The 25,163-nt window shown below is 43.3% G+C and overlaps 1 protein-coding gene across 1 annotated transcript in view; it reads left to right on the top strand.

The window, feature by feature from the left end:
- The window catches only part of LOC118369819 (echinoderm microtubule-associated protein-like 6), a 131,506-nt gene that overhangs the window by 38,294 nt on the left and 68,049 nt on the right, over window positions 1-25,163 (top strand). The window contains 7 exon segments of the mRNA XM_052498680.1: window positions 2,592-2,690; window positions 2,847-2,915; window positions 7,150-7,335; window positions 7,699-7,834; window positions 15,894-16,095; window positions 16,873-17,010; window positions 19,687-19,943. Coding sequence (XP_052354640.1) covers window positions 2,592-2,690; window positions 2,847-2,915; window positions 7,150-7,335; window positions 7,699-7,834; window positions 15,894-16,095; window positions 16,873-17,010; window positions 19,687-19,943 — 1,087 coding nt within the window.

Below are 25,163 nucleotides of genomic sequence, written 5' to 3'. Positions count from 1 at the left end.
CATATAAGCCTAGGGTTTTAATTCAACTAAACATAGACAAGTTAATAATTTATATGTTGGATTCATGTCTCCATCTCAACCAACAATCTAAGTTAAAGAATAGGATTAAATCAAATCAAACTGTAAAGTGCATTTAAAGTCTCCATTATATCCAAACACTTTTTGTTAAATAAATAAAATAATACGATTAAGCCAGTGGCTTAGCTCTAAGTATCCAAACAGTACACACATCTCTTTTAAATGTTGATATTTGTTCGCATTGTCAACCAAACACAACTCAATATTACTTTCGTAATATAAAGTAAATAGTCTAAAGGCTATCTTAATGTAGTGAGTAACATCCATGGCCACATGTTGAGGTTACTGTAACTATAAGTCTTATATAATCACTTAAAACATGTTCCAGATAGCATGCATAGGTCATCGCAGGTCTGTGGATCTTCACCAGTGCTGTAATAGTCTGCTCAGAATCTTGAACAGCATTGATCACTTGCACCATGTACATTTAATGTAATCTCAACTGCAATCCATGTCATGTGGCTGTGCTATAAGTTGAAGCACAGTGATAACACATGCAGTTGTTGTATAAATAAACATAATATCAGACATTGATTTTCATTTGGAATTTGGTCGTGCTTTTAGATGGTTGAAAGCGTAGTGATAACACATTGGGAATTCAACAAACTTCTGGCGGTCTTTTTGAGTGGGTGAAAATAGGATGAAATCTCATTGATCAACGTATCAAAACTATAAAATAATAAATGTGGAATCATGTAGTAACCAAAAAAGTTTTAAACAAATCAAAATATATTTTATATTTGAGGTTCTTCAAAGTAGCCACCCTTGATGACAGCTTTGCACAATCTTGGCATTCTCTCAACCAGCTTCATGAGGAATGCTTTTCCAACAGTCTTGAAGGAGTTCCCACATATGCTGAGCACTTGTTGGCTGCTTTTCCTTCACTCTGCGGTCCAACTCATCCCAAACCATCTCAATTGGGTCCTTCACTCTGCGGTCCAACTCATCCCAAACCATCTCAATTGGGTTAAGGTTGTGTGATTGTGGAGGCCAAGTCATTTAATGCACAACTCTCCTTATTGGTCAAATAGCCCTTACACAGCCTGAATGTGTGTTTTAGGTCGTTGTTCTGTTGAAAAACAAATGATATTCCCACAAAGCACAAACTAGATGGGATGACGTATTGCTGCAGAATGCTGTGGGAGCCTGCTGGTTAAGTGTTTCTTGAATTCGAAATAAATCACTGACAGTGTCACCAGCAAAACACCATCACACCTCCTCCTCCATGCTTCAGGGTGGGAACCACACATGCTGAGATCATCCGTTCACCTACTCTGCGTCTCACAAAGACACGGCTGTTGGAACCGAAGATGTCAAATTTGGAATCATCAGACCAAAGGACAGATTTCCACCGGTCTAAAGTCCATTGCTCGTGTTTCTTGGCCCAAGCAAGTCTCTTTTTATTATTGGTGTCCTTTACTAGTGGTTCCTTTGCAGCAATTCGATCATGAAGGCCTGATTCACAGTCTTCTCTGAACAGTTGATGTTTAGATGTGTCTGTTACTTGAACTCTGTGAAGCATTTATTTGGGCTGCAATCTTCGGTGAAGTTAACTCCTCTGCAGCAGAGGTAACTGTGGGTCTTCCTTTTCTGTAGCGGTCCTCATAAGAGCCATTTTGTCATAGCTCTTGATAGTTTTTGTGACTGCACTTGAAGAAATGTTTAAACTTCTTGAAATGTTCCACATTGACTGACATTCATGTCTTAAAGTAATGATGGACTGTCATTTCTCTTTGCTTATTTGAGCTGTTCTTGCCATAATATGGACTTGGTCTTTTATCAAATAGGGCTATATTCTATATATCCCCCTACCTTGTCACAACACAACTTATTGGCTCAAATGCATTAACAAATTCCACAAATGCACTTTTAACAAGGCACACCTGTTAATTGAAATGCAAAGGGTGGCTACTTTGAAGAATCTCAAATATAAAATATAACACTTTTTTTGGTTACTACATGATTCCATATGTCTTATTTCATTGTTTTAATGTCTTCACTATTATTCTAGAATGTAGAAAATATTAAAAATAAAGAAAAACCCTTGACTGAGAAGGTGTCCAAACGTTTGACTGGTACTGTAAATTAATTGATTATGAAAATATAAAGAATAAAATCCTCCATTTTTACAGTATATTCATGAATATTTCTTAAGCTTTCTCCATTGAATAGAAACAGCCTCCCTCCTTTCTTTTGCAGATTAATGAATAGGTCCTCCTTTCTCTCCTTTTCAGCGGCTGGTCTCTGTGGGGCTGGATGGCAAAAATACAGTGTGTGTTTGGGACTGGAAGAATTACTGAATAGGTCCCCCTTTCTCTCCTTTTCAGCGGCTGGCCTCAGTGGGGCTGGATGGCAAAAATACAGTGTGTGTTTGGGACTGGAAGAATTACTGAATAGGTCCCCCTTTCTCTCCTTTTCAGTGGCTGGCCTCTGTGGGGCTGGATGGCAAAAATACAGTGTGTGTTTGGGACTGGAAGAATTAATGAATCGGTCCCCCTTTCTCTCCTTTTCAGCGGCTGGCCTCTGTGGGGCTGGATGGCAAAAATACAGTGTGTGTTTGGGACTGGAAGAAAGGAAAGATTCTGGCCACTGCGACAGGACATTCAGACAGGGTAGGCTGTTGTGTGTGCTGTGCACATGTTTGCATTTTCGTATGTCTGGTGTGTATTGATTAAGTGTGTATGTGAGAATACAATCTGTTTGCGTCTTGACTTTCTGTGTGATTGAGAGGAAATGTTTGTGTTGTTATTGGCTTGGCTGTCTTTCAGATCTTCGATATATCCTGGGATCCCTTTCAGCAGAACCGGCTGGTGAGCTGTGGGGTAAAGCACATCAAGGTGAGCTTCAGAATAACAACACAGTCTGCTCAGTCAGTCCATGCAAAACCTTTGAGACAAGTTCAAAAATAACTTATGGGGAGCTATCAATCTTGGGATGGGTTACCCTTACCCAATGCAGCCAGCAGCAGTCTATTTTCAAGTTCTACAACAGGGGTTCCCATCTCTTTTTGACATTTGACTGTCCAATTTGTTTTACTTTAGAAAGTCATAGGTCAGCTTCTGAATGTCATTGAGACAAACCAATGTTCATCAGAGTTGCCTCTTCCTCTGCATTTGACTGATTGTTTCTAGACCAAAGCATTGCAGAGTTAAATACAATGAAACAATCAAGGACGGTCCCCCCACAGGGGGCGACCCCTAGGTTGGGAACCCCTGTTCTTCAACATGTACGTTTATATGGTTGTTGTTAAAAGTGGAGGAGTAAGTAGGTGCTCTCAGATATCCTAGCAGCAGAATGAGAAAGTGGTGTTAGAGGGACTTGAGCATATTGTTTTCATTGGGTCAAAAGCAGTAATCTGGTCTGTCATTCCCCTCTGGAAGGGCGGTCTCCAAGTGTACCCACACTCACATTCACACACAGATACAACTCTCAACTTACTGAAGAGCCCTCAGTTTACAATAAATAGGTACATGGAATATCCTCACAAAGAGTAGCAATGGATAATCATATTTATAGTTGTTTTGCTTACACTCTTAGAAAAAAAAGTTGATGTCTAGAACCTAAAAGGGTTGGTATGGCAGTCCCCATAGGAAAACCTTTTGAAAAAAAACCTTTGGTTTCAGGTAGAACCCCTTTGGTTTCAGGTAGAACCCTTTTTAGTTCCATGTAGAACCCATTCCACAGAGGTTCCTACATGGAACCCAAGAGTTCTACCTGGAACCAAAAAAGGTTCTCCTATGGGGACAGCCGAAGAACCCTTTTGGAACCCTTTTTTCTAAGAGTGTAGTACCATCTCCAGTTATAGTATGAGACATACATCTTTGAATTGACCGCTGTGAGCTTTATTAGAAACAAGCACCATGCTATCTGCCCTGAGAAGATCAGGCTGGCTAGCAAATGAACAGTTGTGATTGAAGCAACGCATCTCCAAACGCTGATCTCTGTGCTCTTGTTCTCTCCCTCTTCACTCTATCCTTTCCTGTCATTTTCCACATTCTCTCTTTCTCATATTCTGTTTTATCCACCTCTCTCTCTACCTCTCCTCCATCTTCTGTTTTATCCGCCTCTCTCTCTACCTCTCCTCCATCTTCTGTTTTATCCACCTCTCTCTACCTCTCCTCCATCTTCTGTTTTATCCACCTCTCTCTACCTCTCCTCCATCTTCTGTTTTATCCACCTCTCTCTACCTCTCCTCCATCTTCTGTTTTATCCACCTCTCTCTACCTCTCCTCCATCTTCTGTTTTATCCACCTCTCTCTCTACCTCTCCTCCATCTTCTGTTTTATCCACCTCTCTCTACCTCTCCTCCATCTTCTGTTTTATCCGCCTCTCTCTACCTCTCCTCCATCTTCTGTTTTATCCACCTCTCTCTCTACCTCTCCTCCATCTTCTGTTTTATCCACCTCTCTCTCTACCTCTCCTCCATCTTCTGTTTTATCCACCTCTCTCTCTACCTCTCCTCCATCTTCTGTTTTATCCACCTCTCTCTCTACCTCTCCATCTTCTGTTTTATCCACCTCTCTCTCTACCTCTCCTCCATCTTCTGTTTTATCCACCTCTCTCTCTACCTCTCCTCCATCTTCTGTTTTATCCACCTCTCTCTCTACCTCTCCTCCATCTTCTGTTTTATCCACCTCTCTCTACCTCTCCTCCATCTTCTGTTTTATCCACCTCTCTCTACCTCTCCTCCATCTTCTGTTTTATCCACCTCTCTCTCTCTTTCCTCCATCTTCTGTTTTATCCACCTCTCTCTCTCTCTCTCCTCCATCTTCTGTTTTATCCACCTCTCTCTCTCTCTCTCCTCCATCTTCTGTTTTATCCACCTCTCTCTCTATCTCTCCTCCATCTTCTGTTTTATCCACCTCTCTCTACCTCTCCATCTTCTGTTTTATCCACCTCTCTCTACCTCTCCTCCATCTTCTGTTTTATCCACCTCTCTCTACCTCTCCTCCATCTTCTGTTTTATCCACCTCTCTCTCTCTCTTTCCTCCATCTTCTGTTTTATCCACCTCTCTCTCTACCTCTCCTTCATCTTCTGTTTTATCCACCTCTCTCTCTCTCTCCTCCATCTTCTGTTTTATCCACCTCTCTCTCTCTCCTCCATCTTCTGTTTTATCCGCCTCTCTCTCTCTCCTCCATCTTCTGTTTTATCCACCTCTCTCTCTCTCCTCCATCTTCTGTTTTATCCGCCTCTCTCTCTCTCCTCCATCTTCTGTTTTATCCACCTCTCTCTCTACCTCTCCTCCATCTTCTGTTTTATCCACCTCTCTCTCTCTCTCCTCCATCTTCTGTTTTATCCACCTCTCTCTCTCTCTCTCCTCCATCTTCTGTTTTATCCACCTCTCTCTCTATCTCTCCTCCATCTTCTGTTTTATCCACCTCTCTCTCTATCTCTCCTCCATCTTCTGTTTTATCCACCTCTCTCTCTCTCCTCCATCTTCTGTTTTATCCACCTCTCTCTCTCTCTCCTCCATCTTCTGTTTTATCCACCTCTCTCTACCTACATCTTCTGTTTTATACACCTCTCTCTCTACCTACATCTTCTGTTTTATCCACCTCTCTCTCTACCTCTCCTCCATCTTCTGTGTTATCCACCTCTCTCTCTACCTCTCCTCCATCTTCTGTGTTATCCACTTCTCTCTCTACCTCTCCTCCATCTTCTGTGTTATCCACCTCTCTCTCTATCTCTCCTCCATATTCTGTTTTATCCACCTCTCTCTCTCTCTCTCCCCTCCATCTTCTGTTTTATCCACCTCTCTCTCTCTCCTCCATCTTCTGTTTTATCCACCTCTCTCTATCTCTCCTCCATCTTCTGTTTTATCCACCTCTCTCTCTCTCTCCTCCATTGCCTGTTTTATCCACCTCTCTCTCTCTCCTCCATCTTCTGTTTTATCCACCTCTCTCTCTCTCCTCCATCTTCTGTTTTATCCACCTCTCTCTCTCCTCCATTTTCTGTTTTATCCACCTCTCTCTCTACCTCTCCTCCATCTTCTGTTTTATCCACCTCTCTCTCTCTCCTCCATCTTCTGTTTTATCCATCTCTCTCTCTCTCCTCCATCTTCTGTTTTATCCACCTCTCTCTCTCCTCCATTTTCTGTTTTATCCACCTCTCTCTCTACCGCTCCTCCATCTTCTGTTTTATCCACCTCTCTCTCTACCTCTCCTCCATCTTCTGTTTTATCCATCTCTCTCTCTCTCCTCCATCTTCTGTTTTATCCACCTCTCTCTCTACCTCTCCTCCATCTTCTGTTTTATCCACCTCTCTCTCTCTCCTCTCCTCCATCTTCTGTTTTATCCACCTCTCTCTCTCCTCCATCTTCTGTTTTATCTACCTCTCTCTCTACCGCTCCTCCATCTTCTGTTTTATCCACCTCTCTCTCTACCTCTCCTCCATCTTCTGTTTTATCCACCTCTCTCTCTCTCCTCCATCTTCTGTTTCATCCACCTCTCTCTATCTCTCCTCCATCTGCCTGTTTTATCCACCTCTCTCTCCACCTCTCCTCCATCTTCTGTTTTATCCACCTCTCTCTCTCTCCTCCATCTTCTGTTTTATCCACCTCTCTCTCTCCTCCATTTTCTGTTTTATCCACCTCTCTCTCTACCGCTCCTCCATCTTCTGTTTTATCCACCTCTCTCTCTCTCTCCTCCATCTTCTGTTTTATCCACCTCTCTCTCTCCTCCATTTTCTGTTTTATCCACCTCTCTCTCTACCTCTCCTCCATCTTCTGTTTTATCCACCTCTCTCTCTTTCTCTCCTGTTTTATCCATCTTCTGTTTTATCCACCTCTCTCTCTCCTCCATCTTCTGTTTTATCCACCTCTCTCTCTACCTCTCCTCCATCTTCTGTTTTATCCACCTCTCTCTCTACCGCTCCTCCATCTTCTGTTTTATCCATCTCTCTCTCTCTCCTCCATCTTCTGTTTTATCCATCTCTCAAATTTTTGTCTTTCACCTTTCCTTTCCTCCCTCTATCATTGCATACTTGTACTTCTCTCTCATTCCCCGTCTCATCTCTCCTTCTTCTTTCACTCGCTCGCCACCTCTGCATCTTCCCCCTCTCCATGTCTCTAGTTCTGGGCTCTCTGCGGGAACGCCTTGACGCCCAAACGGGGTATATTCGGGAAGACGGGGGACCTACAAACCATTCTGTGTGTTGCGTCAGCTAAAGATGATGTCACATACTCTGGAGCGTTGAATGGGGATATCTACGTGTGGAAAGGACTGAACCTAATGCGCACAGTGCAGGCCGCTCACGGGGTGAGTGAAATACGTCCCTCTAATTCTCAACACCCATTGGCTGTACACTTGGCTGCACATTGGCTGTACACTTCCGGACATCCAAACTCCCGCTCTGGCTAAACCCAAACCTTCTCAATTCTATAATTGCATACATCTATACACTGCAGCAACTCAATTCCCCTTCCCTGTCTATGAATCCCATGTAAATCTATAAGGTGTTGAAAAGCATTCAAAATTATAATTTTGTCTCCAATACAGAAAATAGACTTTTTGACTCACACTCCGTCTGAAATCATATTCCTTTTCAAGTACCTTTTTCTGTGCACAGAACAGTTTGATAATCCCCCTGCCTAAACCTAAAGTTGACTTCACTGTGTGTAGGCTGGGATCTTCAGCATGTATGCCTGTGAGGAGGGCTTCGCGACGGGGGGACGTGACGGCTGTGTCAGGCTCTGGGACGTGGACTTCAAACCCATCACTAAGATCGACCTTCGGGAAGCTGAGCAGGGGTATAAAGGTAGGCCTATTTTAAAGCCTGGTTGAATCAACATGGGGCTCATTGGTTGATGAGCGCTAGCCCTCTGATCTGTTCAACGTCAGAGTCTAAGCGGTGTGCATTAGCCGATAGGCCCTTCACAGGTTCCCGGAGGATGCCAGAGAAGCAGGGGTCCAGAAGGCTGATCAAATCTAGTCAGGGTCCACATTGTTTGTGCTTGTCCCTGTATTTTATTAGGATCCCCATTAGCTGTTGCAAAAGCAGCAGTTACTCTTTCTGGGGTCCACACAAAAGAGAGACTGGTATGCATAGTATTGATATTAGCCCTCTGATTACAGTGAATAGCAAGATGTGTGGCTCTGTTCTGGGCCAGATGCAGCTTAACTAGGTCCTTCTTTGCAGCGCTTGACCATATGACTGGACAATAACCAAGATGAGATAAAACTAGAGTCTGCAGGCTTTTTGGAGTGTGGTGTCAAAAAAGCAAAGCATGTCTTTTAATGGAGAGACAGATGAGGAGAGGCACATCTTTATAAGGAGATCCATCTAAGCTCACAGGGTTGTGTGTGCTGTCTATAGATTTAAGGTTCAGAGTCCACGCTTCTGATGCAGGAGTGTGTGGGCAGGTCGATCCAGACACATGTATGTGTACAGGGGTTAACATACTGTAACCTGTGAGTATTTGAAGGTCACTTAAGTCAGTGTATTCTGCCTAATAGAGACCGATGTGTGTTCAGCTCATTGAGATCCCTGCCATGGTGTTTTATTAGCCTATCCCTGTGTATTTATGAGAGAGAGAGAGAGAGAGAGAGAGAGAGAGAGAGAGAGAGAGAGAGAGAGAGAGAGAGAGAGAGAGAGAGAGAGAGAGAGAGAGAGAGAGAGAGAGAGAGAGAGAGAGAGAGAGAGAGAGAGAGAGAGAGAGAGAGAGAGAGAGAGAGAGAGAGAGAGAGAGAGAGAGAGAGAGAGAGAGAGAGAGAGAGAGAGAGAGAGAGAGAGAGAGATTTCAATCCATCTGAGCCAGAGGAAGCCATGTTAGTCAAATCAGACAGACAAATGTAAGATGGTCGGGTCTGAGAGAGTCTGTGCTGTATGGATGAAACTGAATAAAGGTTTCTAAACCATTGTGACAGATGACATTTAGTCAACTCCCTGTTTCTTTCTGCTCTATGCCTGCTGCTAAGTTGAGGAAACCATCAGTGACACTCATGTATTATCAATGAGTCTCTTCTCGCTTCCCTTCCTTTGCTCCTCTGTTCTCCTCTCCTCTGTTCTGAGATTTGGCTGTTAGTGGTAGCTAGGGGCTGCTTGGCTGTTAGTGGTAGCTAGGGGCTGCTTGGCTGTTAGTGGTAGCTAGGGGCTGCTTGGCTGTTAGTGGTAGCTAGGGGCTGCTTGGCTGTTAGTGGTAGCTAGGGGCTGCTTTTTAGTTAGTGGTAGCTAGGGGCTGCTTGGCTGTTAGTGGTAGCTAGGGGCTGCTTGGCTGTTAGTGGTAGCTAGGGGCTGCTTGGCTGTTAGTGGTAGCTAGGGGCTGCTTGGCTGTTAGTGGTAGCTAGGGGCTGCTTGGCTGTTAGTGGTAGCTAGGGGCTGCTTGGCTGTTAGTGGTAGCTAGGGGCTGCTTGGCTGTTAGTGGTAGCTAGGGGCTGCTTGGCTGTTAGTGGTAGCTAGGGGCTGCTTGGCTGTTAGTGGTAGCTAGGGGCTGCTTGGCTGTTAGTTGTAGCTAGGGGCTGGTAAAAGCCCCATAAAGCTCAGTGTGCCCAGCCATCTCCGGGGGTGGGGAATACTAATATCTGACCTTTCACAGGAAAGTGACAGTTATAAAGGCTGTGGCCTTTCTGAAAGCCCCACAGACACCCTGGGATTAGATACTGGCATTGTTGGGTGTTTGGTGGCCGGTCAAAGACCTTCGGAAATAAATATTGTAATATGAATCTTGATTGACTTTAAATCGATCTTGTCGGTTTGGTCAGTAGGAATGTCATTATGCAAAAGGAATAACTTTTCCAAACGTAAATTAGTAAACCTTCATAATAGTTTGCGGCTCTAGATTAGAATGTTCTACAAATGATTGCTGTACCCTCTGCATTAAAGGTTTGACTCCCAACTGCAGATTGGTTTTAGAGAGAAGACATTTGAGACAAGTAATTACTTTTCAGAAATGGTTATTCCCCCCAGGGTGTCAAACTGAAGTGTACTGTGCAGCCAATTAATTCGAGTTATCTGGTTGCCAGGTATTTTATGTCCACACAGATTATGAGACTGGCTCGGTTGCAGGTACGCTGTTAGTTTATACATTTTTTTGGAGCTGGTTTCTGGTTGCCAGGTAATGTTTTAAAATTGTTTTCATATCCTGTGATGTTATTGAGTATTTAAAAACATTTTTTAACCTTTATATAATTAAGCTAGTCAGTTAAGAACAAATTCTTATTTACAATGACGGCCTACCCTTGTTATAACAAGAGTCTGGGGATTTATAGCTGTGCTTCTACTGACTGAATTACAGACTTTTTAGTACTGATGAGGTGCATTGGGTGATATCTTGCATTGGGTGATGTCTTGCTGATGTCTTGCTTGCTTGAGATGGCTTCGCTGAAGAAGCTCAATCTGTTTCTCCCTCTAGAGTTGTCTGCTTCATCTCTCTCTTCCCAAATGAAAGTCGACCTGTATCAGCCAGACATTCTCCTTCTAGAGTTGTCTGCTTCATCTCTCTCTTCCCAAATGAAAGTCGACCTGTATCAGCCAGACATTCTCCTTCTAGAGTTGTCTGCTTCATCTCTCTCTTCCCAAATGAAAGTCGACCTGTATCAGCCAGACATTCTCCTTCTAGAGTTGTCTGCTTCATCTCTCTCTTCCCAAATGAAAGTCGACCTGTATCAGCCAGACATTCTCCATCTAGAGTTGTCTGCTTCATCTCTCTCTTCCCAAATTAAAGTCGACCTGTATCAGCCAGACATTCTCCATCTAGAGTTGTCTGCTTCATCTCTCTCTTCCCAAATGAAAGTCGACCTGTATCAGCCATACATTCTCCTTCTAGAGTTGTCTGCTTCATCTCTCTCTTCCCAAATGAAAGTCGACCTGTATCAGCCAGACATTCTCCTTCTAGAGTTGTCTGCTTCATCTCTCTCTTCCCAAATTAATGTCGACCTGTATCAGCCAGACATTCTCCTTCTAGAGTTGTCTGCTTCATCTCTCTCTTCCCAAATGAAAGTCGACCTGTATCAGCCAGACATTCTCCATCTAGAGTTGTCTGCTTCATCTCTCTCTTCCCAAATGAAAGTCGACCTGTATGAGCCATACATTCTCAATCTAGAGTTGTCTGCTTCATCTCTCTCTTCCCAAATGAAAGTCGACCTGTATCAGCCATACATTCTCCTTCTAGAGTTGTCTGCTTCATCTCTCTCTTCCCAAATGAAAGTCGACCTGTATCAGCCAGACATTCTCCTTCTAGAGTTGTCTGCTTCATATCTCTCTTCCCAAATTAAAGTCGACCTGTATCAGCCAGACATTCTCCATCTAGAGTTGTCTGCTTCATCTCTCTCTTCCCAAATGAAAGTCGACCTGTATCAGCCATACATTCTCCTTCTAGAGTTGTCTGCTTCATCTCTCTCTTCCCAAATGAAAGTCGACCTGTATCAGCCAGACATTCTCCTTCTAGAGTTGTCTGCTTCATCTCTCTCTTCCCAAATTAAAGTCGACCTGTATCAGCCAGACATTCTCCTTCTAGAGTTGTCTGCTTCATCTCTCTCTTCCCAAATGAAAGTCGACCTGTATCAGCCAGACATTCTCCTTCTAGAGTTGTCTGCTTCATCTCTCTCTTCCCAAATGAAAGTCGACCTGTATCAGCCAGACATTCTCCTTCTAGAGTTGTCTGCTTCATCTCTCTCTTCCCAAATGAAAGTCGACCTGTATCAGCCAGACATTCTCCTTCTAGAGTTGTCTGCTTCATCTCTCTCTTCCCAAATGAAAGTCGACCTGTATCAGCCAGACATTCTCCTTCTAGAGTTGTCTGCTTCATCTCTCTCTTCCCAAATGAAAGTCGACCTGTATCAGCCAGACATTCTCCTTCTAGAGTTGTCTGCTTCATCTCTCTCTTCCCAAATGAAAGTTGACCTGTACCAGCCAGACATTCTCCCTCTAGAGTTGTCTGCTTCATCTCTCTCTTCCCAAATGAAAGTCGACCTGTATCAGCCAGACATTCTCCTTCTAGAGTTGTCTGCTTCATCTCTCTCTTCCCAAATGAAAGTCGACCTGTATCAGCCAGACATTCTCCTTCTAGAGTTGTCTGCTTCATCTCTCTCTTCCCAAATGAAAGTCGACCTGTATCAGCCAGACATTCTCCCTCTAGAGTTGTCTGCTTCATCTCTCTCTTCCCAAATGAAAGTCGACCTGTATCAGCCAGACATTCTCCTTCTAGAGTTGTCTGCTTCATCTCTCTCTTCCCAAATGAAAGTCGACCTGTATCAGCCAGACATTCTCCCTCTAGAGTTGTCTGCTTCATCTCTCTCTTCCCAAATGAAAGTCGACCTGTATCAGCCAGACATTCTCCCTCTAGAGTTGTCTGCTTCATCTCTCTCTTCCCAAATGAAAGTCGACCTGTATCAGCCACACATTCTCCTTCTGTAATTTACTCTGTGAAACTCGGAACGCTGTCTGAATGTAATAGTTTCTAACTCTTGATTGAAGTGTAAAACATGATGAAGTGGATTGGATGCTGCCCTTTATCACCTGCTGAGGAACGGGTGGGATTGCATTCGACCCACCACTTTTGTTATACATGACAGAGCATTCATTATTTGTCATGTCCTCTCTCCCTCTCTCTCTCTTTCTCTCTATCCATCTATCTCCCTCTCTCTCCCTCTACCTGTTTTGTGGTCTGGGGAAATGCATCATCAAGTTAGGAGGCTGCAGATGCACAGAACAAAGCAGCAAGGATTGTTTTAAGGTAGAGATATGGTTCTTCTGTTGCAGTCATGCGCAGTGTTCTTGGTTGGTCATCAATCGATAAGATAATTGAAAGGAACATGCTTATTTTATATCATAATATACATCATTTAAAACGGCCAAGTTCTATTCACAATAGTATTCAGTTGGTAAGAGACAGTCCAACCAAAAACATAGAGACCCGGAAAACCTGAGTCTACGCCTTCACTATGGTGAATCACTAAAACAATACAGAAACACACTACGGAAAAAGAAGGAACAGCATGTCAGAAATCAGCTCAATGCAATTGAAGAATCCATAGACTCTAACCACTTCTGGGAAAATTGGAAAACACTAAACAAACAACAACACGAAGAATTATCTATCCAAAATGGAGATGTATGGGTAAACCACTTCTCCAATCTTTTTGGTTCTATAACAAAGAACAAAGAGCAAAAACATATACATGATCAACTACAGATCTTAGAATCAACTATTAAAGACTACCAGAACCCACTGGATTCTCCAATTACATTGAATGAGTTACAGGACAAAATAAAAACCCTCCAACCCAAAAAGGCCTGTGGTGTCGATGGTATCCTCAATGAAATGATCAAATATACAGACAACAAATTCCAATTGGCTATACTAAAACTCTTTAACATCATACTTAGCTCTGGCATCTTCCCCAATATTTGGAACCAAGGACTGATCACCCCAATCCACAAAAGTGGAGACAAATTTGACCCCAATAACTACCGTGGAATATGTGTCAACAGTAACCTTGGGAAAATCCTCTGCATTATTATTAACAGCAGACTCGTACATTTCCTCAATGAAAACAATGTACTGAGCAAATGTCAAATTGGCTTTTTACCAAATTACCGTACAACAGACCATGTATTCACCCTGCACACCTTAATTGACAACCAAACAAACCAAAACAAAGGCAAAGTCTTCTCATGCTTTGTTGATTTCAAAAAAGCCTTCGACTCAATTTGGCATGAGGGTCTGCTATACAAACTGATGGAAAGTGGTGTTGGGGGTAAAACATATGACATTATAAAATCCATGTACACAAACAACAAGTGTGCGGTTAAAATTGGCAAAAAACACACACATTTCTTCACACAGGGTCGTGGGGTTAGACAGGGATGCAGCTTAAGCCCCACCCTCTTCAACATATATATCAACGAACTGGCGCGGACTGGCACTAGAAAAGTCTGCAGCACCCGGCCTCCCCCTGCTAGAATCCGAAGTCAAATGTCTGCTGTTTGCTGATGATCTGGTGCTTCTGTCACCAACCAAGGAGGGCCTACAGCAGCACCTAGATCTTATGCACAGATTCTGTCAGACCTGGGCCCTGACAGTAAATCTCAGTAAGACCAAAATAATGGTGTTCCAAAAAAGGTCGAGTCACCAGGACCACAAATACAAATTCCATCTCGACACTGTTGCCCTAGAGCACACAAAAACTATACATACCTTGGCCTAAACATCAGCGCCACAGGTAACTTCCACAAAGGTGTGAACGATCTGAGAGACAAGGCAAGAAGGGCATTCTATGCCATCAAAAGAAACATAAATTTCAACATACCAATTAGGATTTGGCTAAAAATACTTGAATCAGTCATAGAGCCCATTGCCCTTTATGGTTGTGAGGTCTGGGGTCCGCTCACCAACCAAGACTTGGGAAAATGGGACAAACACCAAATTGAGACTCTGCACGCAGAATTCTGCAAAAATATCCTCCGTGTACAACGTAAAACACCAAATAACGCATGCAGAGCAGAATTAGGCCGATACCCACTAATTATCAAAATCCAGAAAAGAGCCATTAAATTCTACAACCACCTAAAAGGAAGCGATTCACAAACCTTCCATAACAAAGCCATCACAAACAGAGAGATGAACCTGGAGAAGAGTCCCCTAAGCAAACTGGTCCTGGGGCTCTGTTCACAAACACAAACACACCCTACAGAGCCCCAGGACAACAGCACAATTAGACCCAACCAAATCATGAGAAAACAAAAAGATAATTACTTAACACATTGGAAAGAATTAACAAAAAAACAGAGCAAACTAGAATGCTATTTGGCCCTACACAGAGAGTACACAGCGGCAGAATACCTGACCACTGTGACTGACCCAAAATTAAGGAAAGCTTTGACTATGTACAGACTCAGTGAGCATAGCCTTGCTATTGAGAAAGGCCGCCGTAGGCAGACATGGCTCTCAAGAGAAGACAGGCTATGTGCTCACTGCCCACAAAATGAGGTGGAAACTGAGCTGCACTTCCTAACCTCCTGCCCAATGTATGACCATATTAGAGAGACATATTTCCCCCAGATCACACAGATCCACAAAGAATTCGAAAACATATCCAATTTTGAAAAACTCCCATACCTACTGGGTGAAATTCCACAGTGTGCCATCACAGCAGCAAGATTTGTGACCTGTTGCCACTGAAGAACAAACACCATTGAAAATCTTATTTATTTTATCTTGTGTCCTTTAATTATTTGTACATTGTGTATATATATATATATATATAATATGACACATTTGTAATGTCTTTACTGTTTTGAAACTGTTGTATGTGTAATGTTTACTGTTAATTTTTGTTGTTTTTCACTTTATATATTCACTTTGTATGTTGTCTACCTCACTTGCTTTGGCAATGTTAACACATGTTTCCCATGCCAATAAAGCCCTTGAATTGAATTGAATTGAATTGACAGACATTCCATAATTACTAGGAATAGATTGTCCACCATCTATGCGTTGTCTAGACAGAAAAGAGAAATGGGCAAAATAAAATTTCGATTTAGAGCAATAAAAAAAACAATAAATTAACTGAGCAAGCCAGAAACCTTTCAATATATCAATTTAAACATGATTTTAAAACTATTTAAATATAATACATAGAAATGTTGTGGGACTATAGTAGATGAAGAATCAATATTTTTTTAGATTGAGTATTTATTGGGTCTTTATGTTAGTATATTATGTATGTTTGTAATAGTGTGTTATATGTGGAAATGTGTTCGTATTATAAATTGTATTTTAATATTTAAGGACTCCTGGAAGATTAGTCCAAATGGGGACTAAAAGAGATCCAAATCAAATCAAATCCCTCCTCCCTCTCTTCCCTCTCTCTCTCAGGGCTGTCTATCCGTAGTGTGTGTTGGAGGGCAGACCGTATCCTGGCGGGGACACAGGACAGTGAGATCTTTGAGGTGATGGTTCGGGACAGAGACAAGCCTCTGCTCATCATTCAGGGTCACTGTGAGGGAGAGCTCTGGGCTCTGGACGTCCACCCCAAGAAACCGCTCGCTGTGACCGGCAGTGACGATCGATCTGTACGGTCAGTATTATCTCCAGCAGCTATGTAGCTCGTACATCAATTCCCTCAGGAGCATCTTTATAGACCCAGTAGTTATCACCCAGGCCAACATCTCTGTCCATTCTATTTTAATCCACCACTCCATCGAGACTTTTCATCTTAATCACATCCACTCAGTGAACCCTGACCCGCAGTCCTACTCGTCCTGTTTGGTTCATTGGTTCTCCTCACTCTCAGACAGCCCTTAGTTTGTAAGACACTGTTCTTCACATTTTCTAACAGGGACAGTTGTAGGCTAGTTCAGAGCTACCTATGGAGAAGACACAGTGTCAGCTTGTGCAGGGGACACATCATGCATAATGAGGCCTCACGTCTGCTATCAGTAGAACTGGATCAGTCCCTCCACAACACACACACAGACCCACACAACTCTGCTCTACCAGGAGAGACAGAGCTCTCTGAGGGCCCAATCAAGGAGCCAATTAGTCTCTGTCTCACAGACACACATGCACACACATACACGCTCACGAGCCCGAGTGGATACACATGCGCACACTCCATAATAAATACACACACATACACCTACTGCATCTCAGCAACTTAATTCAACTTAATTCAAGCCTTCACCCTGCAGCTGCAACTAGCTCATTAAAACTTCTGTCACTTAACTACTACTCACATAATTTACTCTATTATGACTGTCTCTACAGAGGCAATGTAGCTGAAACTGTGCTGATTGGTCACGATTTTGTGCGTGTGTGTGTGGTGTGTGTGTGTGTGTGTGTGTGGTGTTTTCAGGTTGTGGAGCCTGGCAGACCACACCCTGATAGCTCGCTGTAACATGGAAGAGGCTGTCCGCAGTGTGGCCTTCAGCCACGATGGCTCTCAGCTTGCTCTTGGCATGAAGGACGGCTCCTTCACTGTGCTCCGAGTCAGGTACTGCTAACATCTTTAGTCCCTAGAGAATCTTCATTTGATCACCCGGTAGTTGCAGGAAATTCAAACTTGTAGTGTATTCAAGGTTTAAAAAGGCTTCTAAGATTTGTAATTTCCTTGATTTTATTGAAATGACGTGGAAACAACATTGATTCATCCAGTGTGTGCCCAGCAGGTTGAATTATGCCAAAGCTGGTGAAAGTGCTTTCAGCATCAAACTCTTCAGATACATCTTGTAAAGAAGGGCCATAAAGTTATGAAACCTAGCCTACAGTGGGCCAAAACCTCGGGTTTAAACAGTCCCATATTGAGATGCTGAATTCATCACTTAAAACCTGATTGAAAGCCTCAGTTTAATTTACTCCACAGCAGACCCAGTGTGCAGGCCTGCACTTTCCATTAAGTTATAGTAAATTGGTCGCAGTGCTGTTAATCAATACGTTTTGAAGTGGCTAATCCCCACGCTGCACTTTGAAGTGAGCAGTGCTCCTGATTTGTATTCAGTCTATTAGAAATGAGTGAGCTTGCAGAAGCAGCTTTTTATGATTGGATTGAATTTCTGTTGCCTGGGGCTATGTTGTATTGTGTTGTATTGTGTTGTATTGTATTGTGCTGTATGGTTTTTACTGAGAGACGGTATGTTCAGAAGGGTTTGACTTGTTACTCTGACTTTTTATACACCTCATCGTTGGCTATAGCTGTTGGCTGATTATTGAGCCACATAGTGCACTGTATACCTTGATATTCCCCATAGGCTATTCCCTATAATTACTGTTCACCATATCTAATGGTTAGGAGTTTTCAGGATAGGAGACACCATCACTGGCACCATGATTAACAATTACAGCACGTTGTTAGAATATGAAGCCATACTGTCTAGCCATCCTGCGATTACACACTCCCCCCATCCAAAATGACCAGTCAAAATTGAGTTAATCAAGTCTGGGCTGGTAAAATTGCTTTTGTGTGGGAGCAGCAGGTGTGATAAGACTGTGGTGGTTTCATTGTAATGCCTCCTCCGCAGAGAGAAACAGTAGGAGGACGAGTCTAGTGGCGAGGCTGTCTCATTGTTTGAGCTGGCTTTACAAATAACAAGCAGAAGGTAGCGCTGTGCTGGATTTCTTCAAATGCTACTAACGGGAGATTACTTTCATCTGCATATTAAAGCAAACTCGCTAGTAACGAAAAACCCACAAGAATAAACCAGCTGATTAGTTGATCACTCGTTGTTGCGGAGTCACGCGATTATGACAGCTGACAGCTGCATCCAGGACCCAGTTTGGGAACCCCTGGGGTAAACGCAGCCTTAGAGTATAAGAATATAGAAGTAGAAGGCCTATATTTCATTAAAACGTTTAACCTTAAATAGCTAAATAATAATATAATAATTACTAATATAATATATGCCATTTCAAATAACTTCATTAGCCTACATTTTCATTTGATAAAATATAGATTAGTTACATATTTCAAATAGGCACAGTACAATGATATTTTACCCCCGATCTTGATAAGAAATGACCATATCAGATCATTTTCTTTGAAAGACAGTATTTAATGCAGGGGTGCAACTTTCACATTTTTGTCCCACCCAGTTTTATCATTGGAATGTGATACAAAACGAGGCAACAGTGTGCTTTAGGACCATGCGGATGTCGCCGAGCGGGCCCCCCACTGCGGATACCCCCCTTCTAAAACCAAAGTTACGCCCCTGATTTAATGGATTACATCAACTGGAAACAAATAAAATAATAAGAGTAGGCTACACCAATATTCTTTTTCCATTCATACAACATGTCGGATAATTGCCACAGTAGGTTTGCTGTGGTTAACAAGGAAATACTTATTTCAGTTGTGCAGAATTATTGTCAAATAGATCAATCGCCCTAGGTCTGCTTAAAACGTTGTTCCGATGATAATACCCACCAGAGGGCGAACACATCTTCAGAGACTTTGGTAGCAAGAACTAAAGTAGCATTTCCCTAACTCTGTCCTTGGGACCCTAAAGGGTGCATGTTTTGGTTTTTGCCCAAGTTGATTCAAACAACCATTCATCAAGCTTTGAAAATTTAACCAACTGTGTAGTATTAGGACAAAAACCAAAATGTGGGGTCCCAAGGACCAAAATGTGGGGTCCCAAGGACAGAGTTAGGGAAAACCTGGACTAAATTCACGCTGACATCAGCGGAGGAATTTAGTGCGTATTGATGGTTTAGCGAGAGATTGGCTGATGATCATCTGGTGGCCATTGATGGTTGCAATTGGTCCATAATGACAATGAACGGACCCAGTCCATCTGCTACTGCTCACTGGCTGAGTTTACACAGGTAGCCCAATTGTGATATATTTTTCACTAATTTGACCACTCAGTTCAGCTCTGAAAAAGGTCTGATGTCAAAATATCTGATGTGATTGATCAAAAGACCAGAATTGGACTGCCTGTCTAAACAAAGCCACTAGGTAGACGGATGAGCTAGCCAGCCGGCCTCCCGTACAGAGCCGAGGGATTCACTCTTTTCTTTCTCTCTGTCTCTCTGTCTCTCTCCCTTTCTCTTTCTCTGTCTCCCCCTCTCCTCACTCTCTCTCTTGCTGATTTGCTCTCTTTTTCTCTCTCTCTCTTCCCCTCCATCTCTCTTCCCTCCCTCTCATCCACCCTCCCACTCCTCTCTCTCCCAGGGACATGACGGAGGTGGTGCACATTAAAGACAGGAAGGAAGTGATTCATGAGATGAAGTTCTCTCCGGATGGCAGCTACCTGGCCGTGGGCTCTAATGACGGCCTGGTGGATGTGTACGCCGTGGCGCAGCGCTACAAGAAGGTGGGTGAGTGCAACAAGTCCTCCAGCTTCATCACCCACCTGGACTGGTCCATCGACAGCAAGTTCCTCCAGAGCAACGACGGGGCGGGAGAACGCCTCTTCTACAGGATGCCAAGTGAGTGAATCAACGCCACCGGAGAAAAAGCAAAGCTTCATAATGACCCTGTGTCTTACCTCTGAACCAGGCTATGATAACCATGATATAACTCCTATTACCTTGACTTGCTGTGAACACAATCAGTGATTAAATCTGTGTTTCTTGTTTCCTTCTCGGGATAAGTTACATAAACAGATCGCACAGCAATCAGCTTGACAGTAAACAGCAATTAGGCCCATGAAGATGGTTCACAGCTCGCTTATCGCCATGCCAAGCAATCCCTGTTGCACACACCAGCAATCTTCACATCACGTCTGGCTTAAACATCCATCGACGTGATTATGCAATAGTTTCTTCTGATTCAGAGTGGCAGGTAGCCTAGTGCATAGAGCGGTGGGCCAGGAACTGAAAGGTCGCTGGTTTCGAATACATGAGACGACAACCCAAATTGGCTCCAGGGGCGCTGTGCTACTATGGCTGACCCTGTAAAACAACACATTCCACTGCACCTACGGTACCAGTCAAAAGTTTGGACACACCTACTCATTCAAGAATTGTTTTGTATTTTTCACTATTTTCTACATTGTAGAATAATAGTGAAGACATCAAAACTATGAAATAGTAACCAAAAAAGTGTTAAACAAATCCAAATATATTTTATATTTGAGATTCTTCAAAGTAGCCACCCTTTGCCTTGATTACAGCTTTGCACACACATTCTCTCAACCAGCTTCATGAGGTAGTCACCTGGAATGCATTTCAATTAACAGGTGTGCTTTGTTAAAAGTTCATTTGTGGAATTTCCTTAATGCGTTTGAGCCAATCAGTTGTGTTGTGACAAGGTAGGTGTGGTATACAGAAGATAGCCCTATTTGGTAAAACAGCTCAAATAAGCAAAGAGAAACAACAGTCCATCATGACTTTAACATATGAAGGTCGGTCAATGTGGAAAATTTCAAGAACTTTGAAAGTTTCTTCAAGTGCAGTCGCCATCATGTCAGACCTTACAGTGAAATGCTTACTTACAAACCGTTAACCAACAATGCAGTTTGGAGAAAATATCTAAAAAAAGTAAGTAAGTAAAAATAATTAAAGAGCAGCAGTAAATAACAATAGCGGGGCTACATACAGGGGGTACCGGTACAGAGTCAATGTGTGGGGGCACCGGTGTCGAGGTAATTGAGGTAAAATGTACATGTAGGTAGTGCTATTAAAGTGACTATGCACAGATAATAACAGCGAGTTGTAGCAGCGTAGAAGGGGGGGTACAAATAGTCTGGATAGTCTTATGGCTTGGGGGTAAAAGCTGTTTAAAAGCCTCTTGGACCTAGACTTGGCGCTCCAGTACCGCTTTCCGTGCGATAGCAGAGAGAACAGTCTATGACTAGGGTGGCTGGAGTCTTTGACAATTTTTAGGGCCTTCCTCTGACACGGCCTGGTATAGAGGTCCTGGATGGCAGGAAGCTTGACCCCAGTGATGTACTGGGCCATATGTATTACCCTCTTTAGTTCCTTGCGGTCGGAGGCCGAGCAGTTGCCATACCAGGTAGTGATGCAACCCATCAGGATGCTCTCCATGGTGTAGCTGTAAAACCTTTTGAGGTTCTGAGGACCCATGCAAAATCTTTTCAGTCTCCTGGAATAGGTTTTGTCGTGCCCTCTTCACGACTGTCTTGGTGTGCTTGGACCATGTTAGTTTGTTGGTGATGTGGACACCAAGGAACTTGAAGTTCTCAATCTGCTCCACTACAGCCCCGTCGATGAGAATTGGGGCGTGCTCGGTCCTCCTTTTCCTGTAGTCCACAATCATCTTTTTTGTCTTGAATACGTTGGGGGAGAGGTTGTTGTCCTTGCACCACACGGTCAGGTCTCTGACCTCCTCCATATAGGCTGTCTCTTCGTTGTCGGTGATCAGGCCTACCACTGTTGTGTCATCAGTGAACTTAATGATGGTGTTGGAGTCGTGCCTGGCCATGCAGTCATGAACAGGGAGTACAAGAGGGAACTGAGCACGCACCCCTAAGGGGCCCCCGTGTTGAGGATCAGCGTGGCGGATGTGTTTTTACCTACCCTTACCACCTGGGGGTGGCCCATCAGGAAGTCCCGGATCCAGTTGCAGAGAGAGGTGTTTAGTCCCAGGGTCCTAATCTTAGTGATGAGCTTTGAGGGCACTATAGTGTCATGTGTGATGGCGTCGGAGGGGATGGCTGCCGTCTTACCGGCTCTTAACCAACCATGCTATATTGTTTATTTATTTTTAATGTTTTCATCATAATGTTGCTGCTACCGTCTCTTATGACCAAAAAGAGCTTCTGGACATCAGAACTGCGATTACTGACCTCAGATTAGACAAAGAGTTTTTCTTCAGTGAGTCAGACAGGAGGGAGATACTACATACACCCGACCAGGCCCAGATCCCCGTCATTCGCTGGAGAAGAAAATAGAGATTTTGCGAAAAAAGATCAGGGTGCTTTGTGAGGATCAGGCGACGAGCACCTAATCTGCCTTTGCCTTCCGTCCTGCTAGCTAACGTTCAATCGCTGGAAAATAAATGGGGGTGAACTGAAAGTACGTATATCCTACCAATGGGACATTAAAAACTGTAATATCTTATGTCTCACCGAGTCATGGCTGAACAACGATATTAAGAACATACTGCTGGCATGTTACATCTGGTAAGACACGGGGTGGGGGCTTATGCATATATGTAAACAACAGCTGGTGCATGATATCTAAGGAAGTCTTGAGGTTTTGCTCGCCTGAAGTAGAGTATCTCATGATAAGCTGTAGACAACACTATCTACCTAGAGAGTTTACATCTGTATGTTTCGTAGCTGTACCACATACCACAAGTCAGAGGCTGGCACTAAAACCGCACTCAGTGAGCTGTATACCGCCATAAGCAAACAGGGAAACGCTCATCCAGAGGCGACACTCTTAGTGGCCGGGAACTTTAATGCAGGGAAACTTAAATCAGTTTTACCTCGTTTCTATCAGCATGTTAAATGTGCAACCAGTGGGGAAGAAATTCTAGACCACCTTTAATCCACACACAGAGATGCGTACAAAGCTCTCCCTCGCTCTCCATTTGGCAAATCTGACCATAATTCTATCCTTCTGATTCCTGCTTACAAGCTCAAATTAAAGCAGGAAGCACCAGTGACTCGATCTATAAAAAAGTGGTCAGATGATGAATTACAGGACTGTTTTGCTAGCACAGACTGGAATATGCTCTGGGATTCTTCCTATAGCATTGAGGAGTACACCATATCAGTCAATGGCTTTATCAAAAGTGCATCGAGGACGTCATCCCCACAGTGACTGTACGTACATACCCCAACCAGAAGCCATGGATTACAGGCAACATTTGCACTGAGCTAAAGGGTAGAGCTGCCAATTTCAAAGATCGGGACTCTAACCCGGAAGCTAATAAGAAATCCTGCTATGCCCTCCGATGAACCATCAAACAGGCAAATCGTCAATACAGGATTAAGATTAAATCGTACTACACCGGCTCCGACGCTTGTCGGATGCGCCAGGGCTTGCAAATGATTACAGACTACAAAGGGAAGCACAGCTGAGAGCTGCCCAGTGACACGGGCCTACTGCCGACTGTGTGATCACGCTCTCCGCTGCCGATGTGAGTAAGACCTTTAAACAGGTCAACATTCACAAGGCCGCAGGGCCAGACAGATTACCAGGATGTGTACTCCGAGCATGCGCTGACCAACTGGCAAGTGTCTATACTGACATTTATCAATTTCTCCTTGTCTGAGTCTGTATTACCAACATGTTTCAAGCAGACCACCATAGTTCCTGCGCCCAAGAAGTCTAAGGTAACCTGCCTAAATGACTACCGCCCCGTAGAACTCACGTCTGTAGCCATGAAATGCTTTGAAAGGCTGGTCATGGCTTACATCAACACCATTATCCCAGAAACTCTAGACCCACTCCAATTTGCATACCGCACCAACAGATCCACAGATGATGCAATTTCTATTGCACTCCACACTGCCCTTTCACTCCTAGACAAAAGGAACACCAATGTGAGAATGGTATTCATTGACTACAGCTCAGCGTTCAACACCAATGTTATGATGAAACTGGTTCTCATGAGGACCGCCACTGGAAAAGAAGACCCAGAGTTACCTCTGCTGCAGAGGATAAGTTCATTAGAGTTACCAGCCTCAGAAATTGCAGCCCAAATAAATGCTTCACAGAGTAACATATACATATCAGCATCAACTGTTCAGAGGAGACTGTGTGAATCAGGCCTTCGTGGTCTTGCTGCAAAGAAACCACTACTAAAGGTCACCAATAAGAAGAAGATGAGACTTGCTTGGGCCAAGAAACACGAGCAATAGACATTAGACCAGTGGAAATCTGTCCTTTGGTCTGATGAGTCCAAATTTTAGATGTTTGTTTCCAACCACCGTGTCTTTGTGAGATGTAGAGTAGGTGAACAGATGAACTCCACATGTGTGGTTCCCACCATGAAGCATGGAGGAAGAGGTGTGGGGGTGACACTGTCAATTATTTATTTTGAATTCATGGCACACTTAACCAGCATGGCTCTCACAGCATTCTTCAGCGATACGCCATCCCATCTAGTTTGTACTTTGTGGGACTATCATTTGTTTTTCAATAGGACAATGACCTAACACATCTCCAGACTGTGTAAGGGAAATTTGACCAATAAGGAGAGTGATGGAGTGCTGCATCAGATGACCTGGCCTCCACAATCACTCGACCTCAACACAATTGAGATGGTTTGGGATGAGTTGGACTGCAGAGTGAAGGAAAAGCAGCCAACAAGTGCTCAGTATATGGAACTCCTTCAAGACTGATTGAAAAGCATTCCTCATAAAGCTGGTTGAGAGAATGCCAAGAGTGTACAAAGCTATCATCAAGGCAAAGGGTGGCTACTTTGAAGAAGCTAAAATATAATATATATTTTTATTTGTTTAAAACTTTTTTTGGTTACTACTGTACATGATTCCATATGTGTTATGTCATAGTGTTGATATCTTCACTATTATTCTACAATGTAGAAAATTGTAAAATAAAGAAAACCCCTTGAATGAATAGGTGTGTCCAAACCTTTGACTGGTACTGGACATATATTTTTTTATTTAATGAATTTCCTTCCCAGACAGCTGCACAAGCCTTCTAGTCACGACATGACCACTGTCTGAAACTCTAGACCAGTGGTTCCCAAACTTTGTATAGTCTCGTACC

Source organism: Oncorhynchus keta, chromosome 36 (genome assembly GCF_023373465.1).
Source record: "Oncorhynchus keta strain PuntledgeMale-10-30-2019 chromosome 36, Oket_V2, whole genome shotgun sequence".
NCBI lineage: Eukaryota > Metazoa > Chordata > Actinopteri > Salmoniformes > Salmonidae > Oncorhynchus > Oncorhynchus keta.
The sequence above is the reverse complement of the archived record's forward strand: the minus strand, read 5'-3'. Positions and strand labels throughout refer to the sequence as shown.